At 46.0% G+C, this 16,095-nt stretch overlaps 1 protein-coding gene across 2 annotated transcripts in view; it reads left to right on the top strand.

The window, feature by feature from the left end:
• The window catches only part of SLC35F4 (solute carrier family 35 member F4), a 122,733-nt gene extending 108,911 nt beyond the window's left edge, over positions 1 to 13,822 (top strand). For both annotated transcript variants that reach the window (XM_026099991.2, XM_064511891.1), the window contains 5 exons: positions 1,869 to 2,088; positions 9,718 to 9,843; positions 10,973 to 11,165; positions 12,447 to 12,536; positions 13,375 to 13,822. In XM_026099991.2, the coding sequence (XP_025955776.1) occupies positions 1,869 to 2,088; positions 9,718 to 9,843; positions 10,973 to 11,165; positions 12,447 to 12,536; positions 13,375 to 13,616 (871 nt within the window). In that variant the 3' untranslated portion in view covers positions 13,617 to 13,822. The remainder of the gene's footprint in view (positions 1 to 1,868; positions 2,089 to 9,717; positions 9,844 to 10,972; positions 11,166 to 12,446; positions 12,537 to 13,374) is intronic.
• Positions 13,823 to 16,095: the final 2,273 nt, after the last annotated feature.

Here is a 16,095-nt window from a genome sequence, read left to right as displayed (position 1 = left end):
CACCTTTTAAATGTTAACTGCTATATCTGCAAGTCAGCCATCATTAAAGGCTGTGCTGCCAGTCAGTCCATTCTCAGTCAAGGAAAGAATTTAATCACTTTTAACTCCTGTTGAAATCAATGGTACAGAAGCATACATTCAAACTGAAGCATTCATTTATTTGCTTCGCTGATTATTTGCTTTGCATCTCAGATAAATAACATGCACTGCTAGCTATTCCCTTGCCATATGTAACATTTCTGTTCCGACCTTTGGAGAACAGGCCGAGTTGTGAGAGCTGCTAGGTCAACCAGAGTGAAGGAGGTAATTAGCAGACCCTCTGCCTTAGGATTAACTTGCTGGGTGCCCTGGCAAAGAGTTTGAGAAAGCAATGTGTTGTTACCGAGATGACTGCTTTGTAGCCCAGCTTGTTTCAGTGGCAGCATGGAATGAATGGTTATTAAGTAAGACATAGATGATCTTATGTATATATTACATAGGGGTTACTGCTCTACTTACCTAGAAATGAAAATGATAGTTTCCATTCTTAACAGTAAAAAATAAAATTTTTTTAATAGCAGGATTCTGCAGAATAACCAAAAGTGGTTTAGGAGAACAGAAAAGGATTCTGCCTTCGAAGAAAAAACCAAGTCAGGATAATTATTACCCCAGCAATTTTGACTAACTCTATGTTGCAGTGCATTCTTTGAAGTTACTAATTAGTCCCATATAATTAGCACCTTAGAAATCTTTCAAACGTAGGCAGATGTAGTTATGAATGCTTTGGGGCCTGAGACCTCGTGCAATTTAGATTAGTCCCTCAACGTTGCCACGTAACGACGTTTTGCAGTTTGACGGTACTTGGTGCACCCCAACTTCATGTTTTAAATAGACGTGGCAGAGAGACTGCTAGGTCAAGGACTTCAGTGTATCTTGAGTATCTCAAGGAGTCCCTTTAACGAAGAACAGAGGCAATTGCTAAAAACAGGCCTTCGGAGTTTGGAAAAGGTGGAGGTGTTGCAGGAAGGGTGCAGTAACGTGCCTTTAAACCCGCCAGATGTTCGAGTCCTTGGTCCCTCTTAGTCCACACCAGGTCCCACATCACATGGCAGCATTGCGCCTGAAAGGAGAGCCTTTTGTGCTGCCTTCTGCTTGTTGAAGTGTTGAGAAGCAAATGGCTCCCTTAAGCTGCCTGTGACACTGTGTGCTTGTGAAGCTGGAGCTTTTTTTCGCAATTTTATCCACAAAGAAATGCCTCCAAGTGAATGCAACTTCTCCTTCTATAATAAAATACACCAGTCACATACCTTTCCCTTTCCCCTTCCCTTTCTTTTCCTGCTCTCTTGTTCCACTGGCTCACTCTCCCTGGCTGGTGGCAATTTTCCCCACTACGGTGATATATCTGGCTGTATTTTTGAGTATCTTTAGGTGATTCTTAAAGCTGACTTGGTCATACTTTAGAATATATTTCAGTAAAAACGAAAACATGTCAGAGCAAAGCAAGAAGAAATCGTCAAGGTTCAGAGAAAATTGCAGTTATAAGCCCTGTGTTCATGGCCTTGAAGGCAGAGACTGAAAACTCTCGGTGTATTATAGATAACTTTCAGTTATTCGTATGAGAATCCAGTCCCTGGGATTGTTGTTGCATAGCGTGTGATTACTCCAGGTAAGTTACTTCTTTTCTGTTTGTGAAATTGCTCTGTTTTAGGAAAAATGTGGGTTATTTTGTCTATGCACATTAACCAGTACTTTCTTATGGGTGCACAGGGTAGCTGGGGAAAGCACGCAACTGGTTGCAGAATGTGATAAAAGTCTAATGAATGTTTTCTGTGCTGGAGTGAATGCTAAGCAAAATCCTGGCTGAGTTTCAAACTCTTTTCTTTTCTTAGGGAATGCAGTCGGATTTTTGGTGAAGATGGTCTGACGCTGAAACTGTTTCTTAAAAGGACTGCCCCCTTTTCTATTCTGTGGACTTTGACTAACTACCTGTATTTACTGGCTTTAAAGAAGCTGACAGCCACAGACGTCTCTGCCCTATTCTGTTGTAACAAAGCTTTTGTCTTCTTGCTTTCTTGGATTGTGCTGAAAGACAGGTTCATGGGAGCAAGGGTAATGACATACCTGATTTTCAACCCTCTTGTATTCATACTTACCCTTAAATCCATGATTTAAAAATAGCCATTATGCTGCCGTAGTACTGCCACATTATGGTGTGTATATACCATGAAACCATTGCTCATTAACTTTATGATGCAAATCTAAGCCTGAAATCAGTTAGAGATCTCAGGCTCCAGAGATAATATGGTGTGGGAAGTTCAAGAAACTATCACAATTAGGTGGTAATTTGACCGATTAGAATAGGAGGACTTATGGTTTCTTATAAATCTACTATCTCTTGGGTTAAAGTGCTGAAGTCCAGCCAATTAATTTCATTTTAAACTTTGTGCTAAATCCTTAGAGTCTAACCAAAGCAATTTTATTCCTTGCTTGCATAGATTACTCTGCTTTCAGTATGCACCATATTTTTATGCCAGCCCATTGCTTTGTATACACACACAAACATGTGTGTGCGTGTGCCAAATATGATTTAAAAGGGAGAGCAACTCTTTGCATGAAGGTGTATTTTGCACTAAATAAGTCTTATGGGACACACTGGCAATAGTATGGAAATGTTTTACTTCCTGCAAGAAAAATTACTCAAAACAATGTATATAAGGACTCGGGGGAAAACAAGTGTATCTCCTGAAATTTTATACACAAGAATAATATGCGGCAATTTAAACTCTTGCCTTTATACCTTGGCTAAGGAATAGCTGGGCCTCGTGCCATTTCTGCTGGTGCACCTTCACCCACTGAAATGGCTCCAGGCCTAATGGTCTTGTTGGGTGCAGTCCTGATTAAACTGTAGAGAGCCTTGAACTTCAGTAGTGATGACTGGGGCCAGATTTGATGTCTAGAACCAGACGGGGCCACCAGCAATTAGATTTAAGACCCATGGAAACCATGATGGATGAGGGCACTCATCCGAGCAGGATGTTCTTTTAAAAAATGGTAATGATGACAGCTTTTTTTTCAGTACTAATGTGATAAAATGGTTCTGAAGTGAAAGATCTGGCTTTTGGAGCGAACACCAGCGTGCTGAATTAGAGCAGCATGCTTGGGTTTTGGTAATGGAGGAGGCAATTCTGTGAAATAAAGCTGATGCTTTAGTTTTCCGGTGGGACTGGACTGGCTGGTCAGCTAGTAACGGCATGGAGCATCTGAACGTGTGTGTCGTCGCACGAGCTCTCCCTTGGGTGGGGGTCTGCCAGGAGGGTTGTGCTGGACTGGTTTGGGGAAGGCCTGTGCCCTGGCAGGGTTGATTCAGGACCAGACCAGGCAACATCGAGGAGGTGAACCAAAGTGTCTGCTCCTCACATGGTTCTGTGTCCCCGCCATGAGTCACAGCCTGGTCTAGGCTCCTGGACACTTGTGGCCACATCCTGAGGTCCAGGATGCTGACAGGGGCTTGGTACAGCAGCCTCAGTGAAAAATTGCCTGTGCATGTGCTTTGAGCACAGGGCTGAGATACTTTGCTGGACACTTTGGAGAAACTTGTGTTTCTGGTGTCTGCACTGTCACTTTTTTTTGTCCAGTTACCATTACTAACGTATCTGATAGCACTGGTGATGTATGATGTGCTATACTCCGGTGTTGCAAAGACCTCAACAGTAGTTTCATCGAAGGTAAGGACGCAGACATTTCATCTTGTGGTGCTAAAGCCAGACATCCTTATATCTATCTCATACATGATTTAAAATAGAGAAACATGAGGTTATATGATCCACTCTTATCCCACTGCTGGTGACTAACTCGGACAATGAGCAGGCTTTGGTGTTCTCAGTTCTTCCATACAGGTTTGAACAAAGCCAGCAATGTCTTAGGCTGTAGTTCCTTCCTTTGTCCCTTGATCATCTCAGCTTCCTGCTGTTATTACTCACCTGTGTAAAGATGCTTTCTAGCCCCCATGAGAAAATAGGGAAGTTTGTACCTTTAAAATAACTTATGTCTAAAAGCAATCTGTTTCTACAAGGACAAACACAACTACTGTATTTTCCCAGCCCACTCTCCTAGAGAAACCATAGGTGAAAATAGACTGAAGCTATTTTCAGTTATAAATTATTTTTCATTGACAATACAGTAAAAAAAAGTTGCTATAAATATGCATTAGTATTCATGCTGCAAGTGCCATCAGGTTTGCACAAGAAAAACCTGGCAGATGTAGTGAACTGCAAATCCTGCATATAAAAGAAACTATTTTTGCTGTTAACTGGCAGATTCGGGATTGCACAACGCTGGAAAGGTAATTAGCAGCGTTTTCCAGCAGCCCTCCTGCCAGAATAGCACTTAATGATGTTAATAACCATGCAGGAGAGTGTTTGAGAACTAAAATACGACAAAGCAGTACGGACCCAGGCTTTTGTGTTTTGACTGCATCTACCGCTTTCACTCCCAGGATCTCAGAGAGCAGGTGTAATTAGGTTATTTGGACGATAAAGGAATGACAAGAAGTAAGGGCTTAATCGTATACTCTGAGCTAGTGTTTTTGCAAAAGCACTCAGCACCCAGCCTACAGCCAGGTTTTCAAAGAGACTCAGCTCCTGGCAGCTTTTTCAGAGCTCGGGAGCCTGAGGGCATGTCTGCAGCACGTGGGAGGTGGGAATGCAGCCCGTACCTGCGTACCTGAGACCGCTTTCATCTGGCTGCGTTTGAGAAGAAGACCCAGGGGCTCTGCCGCCTATTTTCAGCGTTGCGGCCCCCAGGCCACGTGGAGCTGTTGCGAGCAGCCTCCGAACCACCTGCAGACAGGCTGCAGGCCACATCCGAGTGCGCGGCCAGACGGGTGGCTTACGGATCTCCTGGCTGCATGCAGGCACAGCGGTCCCACGCGCCTCCAAAAGCAGCTGCCAGCCAGGCCGGGGGGGCTGGGTTTCCAGATGTGCTGTCTGGTTGGACAGCAAACCTGCCTTGATGCCCACCTTATGGTGCAGCATATAGACTTGCCCGGTGGAAGTGTAGAGTAGCTGCAGAAAGACTTTGAGGGGGCTCCAGGCAAAGCTCACACTGCCCTGGCTGCCTGTAAGCTCTCCGGAGTGTGCTGGAGGAAGGATAGTAGTACAAGAAGGATATATTCTGTGAAGACTATATAGCTATTTACTTACAGAAGTGTGATTCAACATTGAAGGCTTTATGTGTCCTGAGCACCTACTGCACTGCTCGGGGAGATGCAGCACAATCCCTACACAACAGTCTTGTTTGCTTGGAAACTTCTGAACTTACAAATTCATAAGATACACCTTGTGTCCAGGTTATGCTACACCTTCTGGGCGTAAAGATGGCTATGGTTCAGAGCAAGCACAAACTTTTAAAAGACTTCACCTATTTGAGTACTCCTGTTGGTTTATGATGCTTAGATTTAGCCATGTGCTTAGATATTTTCATGTGCAAGCCCTCGGTTGTGCTTCATCTGTGAACTTGGGTTAATGCTTATTAAGTAGATGTAGAGTGGTTTGAGGACTTGTTTCCTCCCCAGGAAAGGTTGGTTGTAGCCATCCCGGCGGCAGGTTTCTTTACTACGACACTTCATTTTCTGCTGTCCTCCACATGGAAAAAAAAGTTCCTCCATAAAATGTTAGTTGGCCTAGCTCTTTTCCAGGAGAGAGAGGAAAAAAAAAAAAGCAAGCTAATTTCAGCCCTTATTTAGGAGGCTCCGCAAGGAAGTGTCTAACCTCTTCCTTTAATTAAAAGCCTTGTTTAACAAGCTGTCAACGACAACAACACCTTTGCTTCACTGTGACCTTGCTCCTTCTTGTCAGCGTGCAGAAGGCTGCAGGATGTGCACTCAGGTTTCTAAAGCAAACACGGGACAGTTGCTAGGCAGAGGTCAGCTGTGCTAATGTGGTGGTGTCTAATTTGCAGGAAGAGCTTTGAACATGAAATTTAAATAATGCTCTCGCTGCTTTCTAATGTCAGGTCTTATTTATCTAATGTCTCATGAAATGATGCTCCTTTTCTGTCCATCATTCTAGTTGTTTAAGAGAAGAGTTGCTTAGCTTTCCAAATTCTTGTTAAAATTAGGAAACTGACTCTCCAAATTCTCTGAGGTCAGACTGGGAAGGTGTTTCTCCTAATAGCAAGCAGATATTCATGTGGCATATGGAGATGGTGGACCTACTTATGGAAGTTTTCAGTCAAGCAAGAAAAGGATTCACTTGCTGGGTCTGAGTGTTGAGTTCATTAAGGATTAAATCTCAATCCTTTCAATTTGAAGACGGGGATAACCACATTGGAGTTTTCTGTTTTGTCTTGTGGGGGACATTGCTTGAAGTATTGTAGGTGAAATATGCCAGTGGCTGGTTGAAATATGAAATCTGAATTTATGTGCAATGCAAGGTGTATAATGCAGCCTAAGATGAAAACAGATGTGCAGTGTAGCAGGGCAGGGGGAGCTTTCGAGGAGGCTAACGGGGGGGTCATTCTGATCTCTAAGAGGTCCTGAGTATTATTCTCAGTTGTTTCAAGGCTGGACTTCTGTGGTAGTCATATCGTAGGATGAACTGTAAAGAGGAACAGCAGTATTACACACTTGCACCACTAACAAGCTACTCACTAAACAGCAGGAAACAAGGAGCAGTTCTGTAGGCACCATTCCTGCTGAATGGGAGTTTTGTTCAGCTTTTCAGCAGTGCTTCAGGTCTGTGTTGTGCTTGCAGTTACTACACACTGTTGATGTGTATCTGGTGGGGATGGGAACATTTCAGTGTATATTTATCATACACCTCTCTGTGAATGCCACTGAAACCCACTTTTCTAAGAGAGTTTAACTTTATTTTACTCACAAGTTTTGAAATAGATGTAAACTCAGGGATGAAAATAAGCATTGATGCCTGGTGGGTGTTCACATGTGTGTCCTCTGACAGATGCACCCAGACTTCATGGCAGGGTGGACAGCAGAGGGTGGTGTCTTCCAGTACCCCAAGTCACTTTAAGGGTGACAGCCAGGTTTCCATGTAGGCACTGGAAAATGCAGCTGGATAAAGACCTAACTCGTGGGTGAGGGCTAGTGCTGCAGAGGGAGGTGGATGCCTCCTCCAGCAGAGTGAGCAGCCCTGAACCATGTGTCCAGCCAGAAGAGTTAGCCACCGACCATCTGGACTCGGCCTAGGAAGACCTACCAGGAACAACCGTAGGAAGGGATCTGTTCTGAAGCCCAGCAGGGCTTAAGCTGAATTTCCTGATGGTGAAGAGCCTCTCTGCCCTTCCTTAAAACACAAAAGCAGTCCTTTCTTTCAGGGTACAGGATGGAGGGGAGCATTGCTCCCCTGCCCTCATCGCATCAGGGATGGCAGGCTTGGCTCCAAGTCCCTGCTCCATGTGAAGGGCCTCAAGCACTCCTCCCAGGTGGCCTGACTACCAGACTGTGTTATTTTGGGAAAGAGTGGGAGGGAAGCTGTCTTGTGCCCTCTTGCCAAAAGTGTGCCAGATCTCGTTGAACCACTGCATTGTGCCTGAGAAAGCGTGAGCGCATATATGACTCCAGCCCTATCATTAGGTCAGGGGAAGGGGAAGATAATAGCATCAATATTTTAAGACTGATGTATTTCACAGCATGCTTAGGGCTGGGGGGTGCCAGGTGACATTTCGTGGTGTGTTTGGAGGTACCAAAGGCATTTCAGTAGCCTCAGGTTTAGGTGACAGCAAGGAAAGCTCTTTGGAGGACAGCATCTTGGAGCTGGGATGTTTCACGTGGAAGTTAGGTGGGATATAGAAACCCACCAGGCTTGTGAATCTGTCCCTTTGGGGCTGAGGTTGCAGTGAGGTGGAAGTACCTGCGTACCTCGGTTACCGGTGAAATAGGGCTGACAGTGAGAGGTACTTAAAACTCCACCCAGGAGCGTAGTCCTCCATTGAAGGTGTTGGCTTAGATGCTTATGCCATATAGGAGCAGTAACATTTTTAGCTGTAGTCTCACAGATTGCCTTTACCCTGGAAGTGAATTGTTGGTTCCTAGTTATGTCCCAAGTGTGGACACCTTTACCTGAGTCAGGCACGTGTCCCTTGAAACAAGATTTTGCTCTGCTGACTGGCTCTGTTGACATAGTTCTGTGGGATTTTTTTTTCTGTGTTTATTACATCAGTCTGGCTCAGAGCTACTCACTGCAAATATCAGTGGGTTTTCTGGGACTCTTGGTAGAACTATGTAAGAGCTGAAAGTCAGGTTCCTCTGCAGAACGGTGCATGGGTTGATCAAGATGTCGTTAAAGAGTGTGTGTGTGGTATGTGTGTGTGAAATGCATGTGAGGCTCAGGTAGTAGTAAACATTTCTTAAATGCAATTTAATGAGGTCTGCCAGGAAGACCTTGAATCCAGTGTTGCTCTTGCATTGGTGTTGGCTCAGGAGTTGTACCAGGGCTGCAGGAGAAGGAAAGGAGAGAGACCTGCCTGGCTCAGCAGTCACGTTAGGGAGCACCTCTGTTTAGCAGTGTTTTTGGAGGTTAGCGCTAGCAAGGCCAACCACGTTTGTATCTTCCTTAGTACAAATGGTGAGGACCCTCCTTGTCTCTCTCACTGGGGTATTACGGAAATTAATGGAGATCTGATAATAGAAAACAGGCTGAACTGAACTGTAAGTGTTGCTGGTGGCTCTGCAGCAGCTTGCTTTGGTAACCCGCATTTGTGCATCTGCTGCGCTAGACCAAGCTCTAGTAGAAGGCCAGAATTGGACCGGCGTGAGTAAGTGCCCGTGGCACTAAAAGGGGCCTGCAATGAACAGTCTTTTCTATAACGATAAAGCACTTAATGTCATCATAACGTTTGAAAAAATTTATAAAAAGAGCCTAACAGAAACGGTGCTGTAATTTTCCACAGGTCTGAGGAAACATGTTTTCCTCTGAGGTCCGTGGAAGCTGGGTTTTCAGTGTCTTTGTATTTACCTGCGCAGGGCAATTTGATGGAAAAGGGGAATTTTTCAAAAGACTAAAGTATGGAAGGATCTCCATTGCTGCTCAAAGTTCCTGGATGTCAGGACCAAGGAGTTGAGATAGATGTAGTTAATGATTTCTGTTTTTTTCTTCTTTGAAGTTCCTTAGAAACTCCAGCTGGGCTTTTCAAATGAGGTTAAAAGAACTAGACAATGAGGTGAAGGCTTCTTAAAGAAATTTAGCCATGCCTAGCCAAGAAAGTTGGCTTGGCTGCAGTGAAAAACATCCAGGGCAGCAGCAGCCCTGGAAGAGCTCCCAGTTGCCTGCAGATATTCCGCAGTGAAGGGCTCAGGCTCCCAGACTGATGACTCCAGTGAAGGTTGCTCACCAAAATATTTCTATTTCAAGCCAAATTGGTGGCATTTCTAAATATTTGTTTTGTTGTATAGTAGAGAGTAATATCTTAAAAGTTCTTGATCTTGGAGTTGTATCTCCAAAGGGGATGTTTAGTTTATAAAATATTCAGTGACGACTGTTCTGGCAGTAGGTCCGAGGAGAATTTGCAGAGCTATATATCCACACTGCTGTCAGTGCGTACACTTTCATTATGTTTTCCATCACTCCCAACAGTACATAACCACCTATTTAAGGGAAAGAAAGAAGGCTTAAAGTTAGAGAAAGTAGCTAGTGACACTCGTTAAAAACCCACACCGCGATAATCTTTTGCCGTGTAATGAAATTGCGCTGAGCTTGACATTGCTTTGCTTTGTTTGTGCAGATAGTTGCAGCAATAATGGCAATCACAGGAATTGTAATGATGGCATATGCAGATGGTTTCCAGGGCGATTCAATTATCGGGGTAGCATATGCTGTCGGATCAGCCTCTACATCTGCATTGTATAAGGTAGGTCATAACTGTTTATTAATGTGCTTATATTCTTTAATATTGGGTGTTAAAAATGCACGAGCACAAAGCAAATCACTATAAAATAAATGTTTTATTCACCCCGTCCTGCATCATTCATGTTCCGAGCAGGCGATGTCACAGTGTCAGAAAATTTACTACGAGTATAATTAGTTTGTAGCTGCCAAATATTCAGAATGACTTTGCTTTATGAGCCTTTAATGAAATCTGCCTTATTATGCCACACGGAGTTTAGTATCATGTTTTAATCATTTCCTGCCACCACGGGTAATCGATGCTATTTGTAATGGGCTTGCCATATGCAGCTGGGGGGGGGGAAGACCGAACGCGGGTAGCATCGCGTTTCCTTCGGCGAGGACAGACATCTCCTCCCTGGGCTGCAATGCAGCTTTCTGGTTCACTCTGTGCTCGTGCCGGGCTGGGAGCCCCTGTTTGCCTGGTGCGGCCCATGCACGAGAGACACGCGGGGCTTTGCTGCCTGCTTGGAGGTAGGGCAACTGGGGCGGGGGGTGTGAAGGTAGGGGATGAAGGCAGCAAGGACATGTTTGATTTAGACTTTGTTGCCTCATCCATAACTTCATTGGGAACATTCAGAAGTTGCTCAAAATATATGAATTTAGGGTTGTGTAGCACAAATCCACCAGTGGCTTGTGCTGCCAGTGAGCCTGGAGTGAGTCTCTCCAAGCTGGAGCTTCCTCTCTCAGCCTGTTGATGCTGCAGAGCCCCCTCACAAATCCCCGCAATGCCCAGCACGTCCCCAATCTTGCAAATTTTGTTGCATAAACAGTGGTGCCTTTGGGTTCTTAGTTACACTTCCTCCTCATGGCATTTTGTGTTAAGCCTAATTGTACAGCCTCAGCCTCCCCCATTTTAATGACAGCATGGTATCCCCCTCGGTGCCAGAACATGCAGGAAAAGACTGAAACCTTAGCAAAGCTGCCCTTGCAAAACCCTGCCGTAGGAGCAGGCTGGACTGTGGCACCCTGCCCTGGTCAGGGCTCTCCCTGGCCCCTCTCTCCCCCAGGGGACAGAGGACTCAGTGCTAGAGGACTTTGCTTCCTAGGACAGGCACAAGGCTAAAACCCTCCCTCTTACCTCTCCTTCACAGGTTTTGTTCAAAATGTTTCTCGGCAGCGCAAACTTCGGGGAAGCTGCTCATTTTGTTTCTACTCTGGGCTTCTTCAATTTAATTTTCATCTCCGTTACCCCCATCATCCTCTATTTTACCAAAGTGGAGTACTGGTCCCCCTTCTCTGCTGTGCCATGGGGCTACCTGTGCGGAGTAGCTGGCCTCTGGTTAGGTATGTGTTCAAAATTTTACTCATTTTTCCTAATTCTTCCTCTCCCCAATAAAAAGTTAGCCTTAGACACAAACCTTCCCCCCTCTCCCTTCAGCAGCAGAGCTCCCTCGCCGATAAAACCCGATCCCTGTGCACACTGGTACTGCTTGGGAAATGATTAACACTTTTCACAGGAAGCCTTAGTATGAATATTAAGAACAGAGAATAAACATGAACCAGTCACCCTGACTGCTCAGTTGTCATCTCTGCGTTCCCACAGCAGGGCGATGGGCAAATCATTCGCTCTGGCGCAGTCCGATTGCTTTTAAGCCCATCTGAAGGGTTTGCGCATACTCAGCTGGTGTTTGCACACTGATGCAAGGACACCCCGTGCACCCTGGGGCGCCTCGGTGGGTGCCGTGGGCTCTGGGCAAATGCTGGCACGAAACCCTTCATTTCCCCCAGTCTTCACCTCTCCTCCTCTCTTCCACGGAGCTTCCCCTGCCGGAGCTGCAGTTGCTGTGCTCCAGCCAGGCAGCACATCCATTGAATCCAGCCCAGGGGCATTTTAATTTCCAGATACAAGAACATCCTTTCCTTTACTGAAGTCGCTATTACTTCGTAATTGAAGAGGTTTTTGTCTCCACTACAAGTGTATTAGATGGAAACAAAGAGGCTCCCGTTGTCGGTACATAGCCCCTCTACCCAGCCGGCCGGAGCCGCGGCAGGACTGACAGCTGAGGTGGCACGAGACGTCTCTGCCGTTCCTTGGAGCTGCTCTAACCCCAACTGCAGCAGCTCTGTCAGCACCTACAGAACAAGACGTAGGGATAAGGCACGTAGGCAAGACATGGTCTCATTGGAGTCTGCTTAGTCTGCAGTTAACTTCATAGGCTAATTGTGTTTAGTGTCCTTAAGAATACATATTGCCTATAGATGTAACCCACCCTGAGCTGAGAGGGGAAGCTGGGATTGCCGTCTCTCTGGTAGAAGAAGAAAAGGTATATGGAAGCAAAACTAGGTTGTTGTAATCTGCTTAAAGCGTGAACAAAGCACCAAAATGGAAATGTGATACCTCAGTATTGCAATTTATCAACAGACCTACAGCCCTCATTTCCCCCCCATTCAGAACTTCACCTATTTTATATCCACATGTATGCAAAAATAAGTAACTTCATGGTCCTTACGTTGTGGAGTATGTATTAAGCATGTATCATACCTGTGAGGCCAGGGCGGAGGAGAAAAATCTAACTCTAATGCTCTTCCCCATAAGCATGTATTTTTTTCTTTGTTTTTCCCCAGCTTTTAACATTCTGGTTAATGTTGGCGTCGTGCTTACGTACCCCATTCTGATCTCTATCGGCACAGTGCTCAGCGTTCCTGGAAACGCAGGTACAGCTAACACACGCGTCGGTCGAAAGATAACGTGCAGACAGCAGAAGCAGCTCGTTGTCTAAATGGTCAAAGTCTGCTGCCACCTATCTCAGAGGGGTTCGGTCTCATCCGGCTTCCACAGGTGCCACGAGTGATTCTGGGTGTTTCAGTTGGTGAATGCCATTTTTTTTTTTGTCCTTCCTCCTTTCGCTGGAAGTGAAGGGTATGTCTGTAGCACACAGAGGAGAGGCCAGGTTGGCCCCCCTCGCCTGTGGCACCAGAGCTGGTTGCTGCTGAGATGCTGAGGGTCATCATGCTGCTGTGGCAGCTCAGCGCTGTGCTGGTGGCCTGGTGCACAGCAGCAGGGTGAGATGTATGAGTGGAAGGTTATTCCAGAGTCCCCTCTTCCTGAAGCCCAGGTGAGCCGTTACGGCTGCCTGCAGAGTTGGGAGGCAGGGACTGGGAACATCGACTCTGTCCTGACCTGTGTGCTGGTCTCCATCACTGGTGGAACGTGCTGATGCAGCCTGCCACACATAAAGAGTTGCCATAAAGCACCTTCCCTTAGAGTAGGAAGGGAAACCAGAGGCTCAACTGGCTCTGTAAGGCTTCCTCAAAGTCTGCATGAAGGCGATGAGGTGTGGAGGAGACGTGGCATTTCCAGTACCACTCTGCGAAGTCAAAGCCATGCTCTGAATCCAAGGAGCTGGTTGATCTAGAGGATTGGAAGTGATGTGGCCCCTGTCACAGCCAGAGTCCAACACGTGGGGTATGGAGACATACCGGGCTAATCTGATGATGTAGTTCATCCTGCTGCAGTTTTTTGGTTGATGGCACCGTTGTTTCTTCTTCACAGCTGTGGATCTCTTGAAGCACAAGATGATCTTCAGTGTGGTGAGGCTGGGGGCCACCATCATCATTTGCATTGGGTTTCTGCTGATGCTGCTCCCTGAAGAATGGGATGAAATAACCCTGCGGTTCATCAACAGCTTAAAGGAGAAGAAAAGTGAGGATCACGCCGATGACATCACGGACTCCAGTGTGCACACGAGAAGCAGAAGTAGAGCTAATGGGACAGTGTCTATACCACTCGCCTAGAGCTGGTGGAGTTTGACTGCACGCAGATGTATATTCTGTGAATATAGCTGAAATTTCCTCACTACTTGTATGCTTAAAAAAAAAACATTTACTCTGAACTGGGGTTGAATTGTAAGATAAGAGAAATACATCTATCATAAATGTTTACATTTATACACTTATCAAGGAACAGGTGTAAATAACCACAATAAAATGTTTTGTAGTAAAAAACATTTAAGCTTGTGTCTTACTGAACTGGTGGGTTTAAAATGAGGATAATAAGGATCAAGTGTACATCACTAATCTCCTTTGGGTGGCAAAAGAGTCAAAGAGACCAATCTTGGACATTTCCAGCAAAATCTCAAAAGTAAACATTAACTTGCCTTGGAAATAAACATACCCTGAACTCTAATGCTTGGGCTACGCCATTAGCCAGCTTCAAACCTTTGCTAAAGAACTGACGCCACTCATGACACTCATGGTCTGCTCAAGCCTGCGACTACCCAGCTGCCAACACTGCTAGCGCCAAGCTACAAAGCTGCTGAGCCCACCCATGGCTTCGCCCCCTCTGAAAGTGCTCCCAGACCCACACTTGTCCGTGCATCTTTGCAACAGCTTCCCAGCAGCGGCTCTGGATTTTTTTGGGTGTCTTCAGTAAAAACAAAATAACCTTATTTATCTTTTCCTCCCAGAAAAGCTGCTCTCCCAGCTGAGCAGTGCACTTTCATGAGCGCCTGCGTACCTTGCATCACCAGCACCCTTGGGAAACGGCAGTTCCCATTTTCTAGCGCTTTTCCTTTGGGCCAAACAAATATTTTTCTTAAGCTCCACAGTGGGGGGGGGGGGGGGGGGGGGAACACCTTTCAAAAGCCAAAACAAACAAACCCACTTCCTTCCCTAAGACTGTCACTGCGCAATTTAGGCTGGCTGTTTCCTGGTACGGCAGGCCTAGGATAGATCACTCAGCAAGATGATGCTGATTTGAGAGCACTCGGTATGCAGAGGCATGTGTGTTGGTATCTAAAAAAAAAAACAAACAAACAAAAAAACCAACACACCAAACAAACAAAGACGATTAGAAACAACCTGAAAGTAATGCAGATTGCTCTGCTGTCCAGACTGCTCTTTGAAATGTTGATTACCAGTTAGCATGGTTTTGCTCACACTACTCTTGCCAGAAAAAAAAAAAAATATTAGCAGTAGGAAGTATTCATTATTAATACTGCCAGCTATATCTGTGTTACTAAACCAGCAAAAGCACATCTAGCAAAGCGCTGTGATTTCTGCTGGTCTCACCTCTCGGGTGGTGAGCAGCTCCTGGCCAGCTAGACGTAACACCCTCCCCCCCATGGCAGTAATGCCCCTGGGGGCCCCTGCGAGCCCCACAGCTAAAGACGTACCATGGCATGTCTCCTCGCCACCAGTTTTTGCAAGATGCTTTCCTCTTGTCACAGTCCTCTCCTGATGACTTTTTTTTAAAAAAAAAAAAGAAAAACAAACATTATTCTGCTCCTTCATCTTTTCAAACTGCTCCCTGCAACCAGGAGAACCAACAAAATCCCCTTCTCTATTAAAAACAACACCAGCAACACTGTCCCCTTCATCACACGGCTGCAGAACCAGCGCTGGAGAAGACAACCTGAAACAACCAACCTCCTTGACTAAACCCACATGTGTGAGGTTTGAACACACACACACACACGCGCGCGCTTTTGAAACTCTTCTAGCTGTCTGCTGCCTTCAAAAGCAGCTAGACATTGAAGATTGTCTAAAAAGGTGATTTATTCTACACAGAAGGTACTGATGGGATGATACGGCTCAAAGCAAACAGCACATGGCAGCTTGGGCATCACCCCAAGCTGCTTGTGGAGTCGATAGGTTCGTTTACACTAATAGACAGTTCTAGGGATGTGTTTTACTGAAATTTTTAGCTCCTCCAAAGGGAACACCCCTTTTTCCGCTTTAAGGCCCCCAAGGCCGTTCCCCGGGACTTTGCGACAAGAAGCGATGCTCTGGTGGATGTTCTCAGACAACAAAATGGGAGCAAAGCCACCCGGCGTCTCCAACAGCAGAGCAGGGTGCGGGGACCGGAGCTCCTCCCAGCCCTGCCTTTCTACACCACTGCCTTCGGGCATCGACCCGAACTTTAAATGGAGATAAAAGACTGTGTTAAATAATCCCCCAGTTACAGAAGCGGAGGGGTTTTGTGAGCCCTGGTGGGTCGCGACAAAGCCGTCGCACAGTTCACGGTCTCCCCTCCGGTCCTCCCACCCCGCACACAGCCAGCCAGCGCTAAATGCTGCCATAAGCTGCAGGGTTAATACAAGCTTTAACTTGTATTAATACAAGCTTAACAGGGTTAATACAAGCCTTTAGTAAGGGTTGTCGCAGCTCGCTTTAAACAGACCAATGCACTGCTGTAATCTTCGCCATCGCCTTACTGCGCGCCCAGCTCGCGGCTTCTTAATCCTCGCGGCATCTGCTGCGCCCTCGGCCCGGG

Source organism: Dromaius novaehollandiae, chromosome 5 (genome assembly GCF_036370855.1).
Source record: "Dromaius novaehollandiae isolate bDroNov1 chromosome 5, bDroNov1.hap1, whole genome shotgun sequence".
In the NCBI taxonomy this organism is placed as follows: domain Eukaryota; kingdom Metazoa; phylum Chordata; class Aves; order Casuariiformes; family Dromaiidae; genus Dromaius; species Dromaius novaehollandiae.
Note: the sequence above shows the minus strand (reverse complement) of the source record. Positions and strands in the feature narration are given on the sequence as shown.